The following is a 6,419-nucleotide window of genomic DNA, read 5'->3' on the forward strand; positions in this document are numbered from 1 at the left end:
TTGTTTTTCAGGAAGGACTTCCATCCGATTTGAATCAATATTCAGATGCATTAATTGTGATTGATGATCTCATGAGTGAATTGGGAAATGATCCTCAATTGACGAAATTATTTACAAAAGTTTCCCATCATAAATCTCTTAGCATTATTTTTGTGGTTCAAAACATTTTTCATAAAGGAAAGGAAATGAGAGAAATATCCTTAAATGCTCATTATCTTGTATTATTTAAGAATCGAAGAGATCAATCGCAAATTACACATTTAGGACGTCAATTGTACCCTCGAAAAGTTAATTTTTTTCAAGAATGTTATGCTGATGCTACATCAAAACCTTATGGTTATTTACTCATTGATTTAAAGTGTGATACAGAAGAATCTTTACGCATGCGTACTGGTATGTTTCCTGGAGATACTTATTATGTATACCAACCTCGATAACTTCATTTCAACTGTGAATTTCAAGGAAATTAGATGACAGCTTTAACCATTGTTTTTGAAGGTTTTCAACTTTTATCAACACCTATAAATAGGACAGGCACTCGAAATTCAAATCATTTGAAAGTAAGATGTCCGTATGTAATGAGCGAACATTAGAGCTCATGAAATTGATCTCTAAAACTAAACATTGCAAGTCTCTCTTAAAAAAGTGTTCAAAAAGTGAAATAAAAACTTTGTGTGAGTGTGTATTGAATGTATTGTGTGGTAATATACCACTCACGAAATCTCAGAAAAATAAATTAGCTCCTCATAAAGAAAGTTTAAGAAAACTTTCTAAGAAGAAATTGCCATTGTATAAGAAGAAAAAAATTCTTGTGCAGAAAGGAGAAGGATTTTTATCATTTTTATTACCTGCAGCTATTTCTGTGATTAGTTCTTTAATTCATGGAGTACAGTAAGAAATTTGTGTTGGTTCCGGAGGATAGAGTACAAGTAGCGGAACACTTATCACAATTGGATCAACAAATGAAGAATATTCTACAGAAAAAGGACTTAGCAGATGACGAGAAAGCAACTCTGTATTTACAAATATTGCAGAAGTATACGCACTTTTCAATTTCGAGACCGAAAAAACCAGAACCTCAAACCGATCATGAGGAAATTACGAACATAGACGATCCTCTAGTAGAGTCTGCAGAAGAGATCTCTTCAAATATCAAAAAAGAAACTGAAGACTTGGAGGGAAAAATTCTAACTGCTGTTCCAGTTCGATTTCAAGAAAAAGCTAAAGATATGTATCAATTCTTAAAAAATAATGAATCTCTCCTTTGGAACGCTAAAGGTGAAATTATTCATGAAGATAAAACTGTTCCTGGAAGTAATATAGTAAATCTTATCAATGACTTTTTGCGAAATAGAAAATCAGCTCCAGTGGGGAGAAATGTATTTTTAAAAACATTAAATGATATTCAATTACCATCACATTTAGATGTAAATAAAAAATTGTATAGTAAAAATAAAATTGTTAAGAAACCTATGATGTATGCCCGCAGAAGTGCTTGGATGAAACTTTGAATAAAATTTTATTTATTTTATTAAAATGTATTTTGTCTTTATTGATAATTTTTTTCACAGGTGAAAAAGTTTATATTATCAAGGAAAAATTTCATCCTTTATTAATTAATACAAAAAGTTTTAGAAAAATAGATAGAATTTTCTGAAAAACTGGAAATTTCCTTTTTGCAAAAACATAAATATTTTCTTAAAAGATAGAAAATTTTTCATAAAAATAAAAATATTTTCTGAAATATTAGAAAGTTTTGTTAAAAAGTTTGAAATATTTTTACGAAACTAGCAAATTTTTAACAAAAAAGTAAAAATATTTTCTTAAAATAGAAAATTTTTGTGTAAAAACATAATATTTTCTTAAAAGATAGAAACATTTTGTTAAAACGTTTGAAATATTTTTACAAAAATAAGAAAATATTATCTTAAAAGAGAAAACTTTTTGCAAAAAAACATAAATATTTTCATAAAAGATAGAAAATTTTCCTCAATAATAAAAATATTTTCTGAAAATTCTGTTAAAAAGATTTAAAAATGTTACACTATTGCCTACATAACAATATTTAAATGTAAAATTTTATAATAATGACATGAGAGACACTAGATTTAGTTTCATTCCTTTTTTATTTTCTAAACACAAATCTTACACCATATTTTTTCTTTACAAATTGATACATCTGAAAATCATTTACATATAATTGATTTGAAATATGATACATAGAATAGCCTTGACAGCGTTTGAGTAAAAAGTAAATACAATATTGTCCACATACATTGGATGTAGGTGATTGAAACACTTTGGAATTCCATAGTACGTCCGTGTAGGAAGCGGTATTCACGTTGTAAAATCCGGGAGGCTTCCCATATGAGTCATAAAACTCTAACTGTCTTTGATCATTCACAAATAACGCTAGCCAGTGAGTCCCAGGTTGTGATGAGTCATCTGAATTCGTGATAGCACATGTGTTTTCTCGGAGATTCGGAAGCGTATCTCTTGAATATACGCCTTGAAAGTAAGGTGTTGTTATCTTATCTTGCGATAAAATGTAGAATAGTTGCAATCCATCCATTCTTCAATTTCCGAAGTCGAATAAAATATTTCTTGACTTGTTAATTTCAATCAAATTTTCAAATTCGGCAAAAACGATAACGCATACTGTTTTTTCCAGTGATTTGGCAAATTTCAGTTCTAATCTCAAATTGCTATGCTTAATCAGATTTAAATGTTCTCCTGAACATAGATCTGGGGAGAGATTAAATCCAAATAATGTATTTCCGTTCCTGTAGTCTTCTCTGGAAATAAATATTCCTCTATCTTGACCCATTCGTTCCGTTCCATCAAATAAAGTTTGATAGGCACGAATGTATTGATTTTGTGAAAAGTTGAGTTCCAATGGATTATGGGGGACAGGTTGTCCATCTACATACACTCCAATAAAATTTAAATCAAAATGTTTAAAATCAAAAGGAGATTTTGTCAATGTTCCATGAAAAGCTTCATTATCTACACAACCAATAATAACTTTTTTAGGCATTTGACCCGAAAATATATTATCTTGAATAAAGGACATGCTCCCTTTAGGAATCGAATACACTTTGCATAGGACTCGATTAATGGGGTATTTTGCACTTGTTTTCTCGAGTGCTTTAGCATGACCAAGAAGCACTCCAGGGTTCACACGAACTTTTCGAATGAATAAAGAGACATGATCCAATACTACTTTAAATCCTTCAGATCCTTGTAGACAAAATTCTGGCTTGCTTCTTATTAGTTTTATTTTCAAATCCACTAAATTGAGTAAAAGACGTTCTTGATGAAATAAATCTGAATGAATACAGCCAATCATATCCACTGCTGCGCTTTCTTTGAAAAAAGCAGTTCTTTTATTTAAACCATCCTCAGAATCTTTATAAAATAACTCAGCAGTTAATTGAGATGTTTTGCTATCATATCCATGGTTAAGGAGAGTTTCAATATAAGCCCTATAGGGATAGGTATTACTTGAATTGGAAACTGTACGATCGTTTAAAGATACATCTACTTGAGAAAATAAGGAATGTAGAAATAAATTCACAGGTCCTATAACATCATCTTTAGTGATAGCTGTATTGTTCGTTTTTACTATTTTCGCTTTCACATACAATTGTGTTTGACTGAGATCTATGTAATCTTCTACACTTCCAGAGACATGAAACTCTACGGGAGCATTATCAAAAACGTTAGAAAGAGGATGAAATTGTATCCATTGACCATCTTGAATAACTGTTTGAGTTCCAGGTAAAGTAAAAAGTTCCAATTCCGATTTTACGCACTCAGGAGAATCTTTCAACAAAAATGCCATTTTATGGATCAAAAATATCACGTCCACTCACTTTACGTGCTTTAGATGAAATGAATCGTTTTTGCTTCTTACGCTTCCTTTTATAGTTTCCTTTCCCGACCATAGACTGCACTTTATCAATAGCTTTTTGTGCTAGATTTTTTCCACTTTCTTTAGTTCTTGTTTTGACGGCTTCCTCAAAGTTTTCTCCAGATAATACATCAGAAGCTACTCGAGTTCCTGTTTTTAAAACTTCTTTTCCAATAGTTTTACCACCTCTTACTAAAAAGGGTAGTGCTGCTCTAAATAATCGACGAAATATACCACCAAGTCCATAGCCCTTTTGGAAATTAACACCTTTATAATAGGGCAAACCCGAGCCAATTTGACTCGCATAATGATCTTCGAATTTTTCAGCACAACCCTTTTTAGTAAGAGGTGGTAAAACTATTGGAAAAGAAGTTTTAAAAACAGGAACTCGAGTAGCTTCTGATGTATTATCTGGAGAAAACTTTGAGGAAGCCGTCAAAACAAGAACTAAAGAAAGTGGAAAAAATCTAGCACAAAAAGCTATTGATAAAGTGCAGTCTATGGTCGGGAAAGGAAACTATAAAAGGAAGCGTAAGAAGCAAAAACGATTCATTTCATCTAAAGCACGCAAAGTGAGTGGACGTGATATTTTTGATCCATAAAATGGCATTTTTGTTGAAAGATTCTCCTGAGTGCGTAAAATCGGAATTGGAACTTTTTACTTTACCTGGAACTCAAACAGTTATTCAAGATGGTCAATGGATACAATTTCATCCTCTTTCTAACGTTTTTGATAATGCTCCCGTAGAGTTTCATGTCTCTGGAAGTGTAGAAGATTACATAGATCTCAGTCAAACACAATTGTATGTGAAAGCGAAAATAGTAAAAACGAACAATACAGCTATCACTAAAGATGATGTTATAGGACCTGTGAATTTATTTCTACATTCCTTATTTTCTCAAGTAGATGTATCTTTAAACGATCGTACAGTTTCCAATTCAAGTAATACCTATCCCTATAGGGCTTATATTGAAACTCTCCTTAACCATGGATATGATAGCAAAACATCTCAATTAACTGCTGAGTTATTTTATAAAGATTCTGAGGATGGTTTAAATAAAAGAACTGCTTTTTTCAAAGAAAGCGCAGCAGTGGATATGATTGGCTGTATTCATTCAGATTTATTTCATCAAGAACGTCTTTTACTCAATTTAGTGGATTTGAAAATAAAACTAATAAGAAGCAAGCCAGAATTTTGTCTACAAGGATCTGAAGGATTTAAAGTAGTATTGGATCATGTCTCTTTATTCATTCGAAAAGTTCGTGTGAACCCTGGAGTGCTTCTTGGTCATGCTAAAGCACTCGAGAAAACAAGTGCAAAATACCCCATTAATCGAGTCCTATGCAAAGTGTATTCGATTCCTAAAGGGAGCATGTCCTTTATTCAAGATAATATATTTTCGGGTCAAATGCCTAAAAAAGTTATTATTGGTTGTGTAGATAATGAAGCTTTTCATGGAACATTGACAAAATCTCCTTTTGATTTTAAACATTTTGATTTAAATTTTATTGGAGTGTATGTAGATGGACAACCTGTCCCCCATAATCCATTGGAACTCAACTTTTCACAAAATCAATACATTCGTGCCTATCAAACTTTATTTGATGGAACGGAACGAATGGGTCAAGATAGAGGAATATTTATTTCCAGAGAAGACTACAGGAACGGAAATACATTATTTGGATTTAATCTCTCCCCAGATCTATGTTCAGGAGAACATTTAAATCTGATTAAGCATAGCAATTTGAGATTAGAACTGAAATTTGCCAAATCACTGGAAAAAACAGTATGCGTTATCGTTTTTGCCGAATTTGAAAATTTGATTGAAATTAACAAGTCAAGAAATATTTTATTCGACTTCGGAAATTGAAGAATGGATGGATTGCAACTATTCTACATTTTATCGCAAGATAAGATAACAACACCTTACTTTCAAGGCGTATATTCAAGAGATACGCTTCCGAATCTCCGAGAAAACACATGTGCTATCACGAATTCAGATGACTCATCACAACCTGGGACTCACTGGCTAGCGTTATTTGTGAATGATCAAAGACAGTTAGAGTTTTATGACTCATATGGGAAGCCTCCCGGATTTTACAACGTGAATACCGCTTCCTACACGGACGTACTATGGAATTCCAAAGTGTTTCAATCACCTACATCCAATGTATGTGGACAATATTGTATTTACTTTTTACTCAAACGCTGTCAAGGCTATTCTATGTATCATATTTCAAATCAATTATATGTAAATGATTTTCAGATGTATCAATTTGTAAAGAAAAAATATGGTGTAAGATTTGTGTTTAGAAAATAAAAAAGGAATGAAACTAAATCTAGTGTCTCTCATGTCATTATTATAAAATTTTACATTTAAATATTGTTATGTAGGCAATAGTGTAACATTTTTAAATCTTTTTAACAGAATTTTCAGAAAATATTTTTATTATTGAGGAAAATTTTCTATCTTTTATGAAAATATTTATGTTTTTTTGCAAAAA

The 6,419-nt window shown here is 31.4% G+C and overlaps 1 protein-coding gene across 1 annotated transcript; it reads right to left on the bottom strand.

The window, feature by feature from the left end:
* Nucleotides 1-2,039: 2,039 nt before the first annotated feature.
* LOC147806029 (uncharacterized protein F54H12.2-like) lies at nt 2,040-3,844 on the bottom strand. Its single transcript, XM_087149502.1, has 3 exons — nt 3,505-3,844; nt 2,660-3,366; nt 2,040-2,051 (listed from the first exon to the last, which is right to left on the bottom strand). The coding sequence occupies exons 1-3, from the start codon at nt 3,842-3,844 to the stop codon at nt 2,040-2,042; spliced, it is 1,059 nt and encodes a 352-aa protein (XP_087005628.1).
* Between the last annotated feature and the right edge of the window lie 2,575 nt (nt 3,845-6,419).

This window comes from Parasteatoda tepidariorum, chromosome 8 (genome assembly GCF_982258835.1).
Source record: "Parasteatoda tepidariorum strain Cologne lab strain chromosome 8, Ptep-v5.0, whole genome shotgun sequence".
Classification (NCBI taxonomy): Eukaryota; Metazoa; Arthropoda; class Arachnida; order Araneae; family Theridiidae; genus Parasteatoda; species Parasteatoda tepidariorum.

Excerpts from the sequence above, each read along its gene's own strand:
- LOC147806029 (XM_087149502.1), bottom strand. The coding sequence starts at position 3,844 with ATGGCATTTTTGTTGAAAGATTCTCCTGAGTGCGTAAAATCGGAATTG. Across the intron at positions 3,367-3,504 it reads TCGTACAGTTTCCAATTCAA|AAAGCGCAGCAGTGGATATG; the intron begins GTAATACCTATC and ends CTTTTTTCAAAG.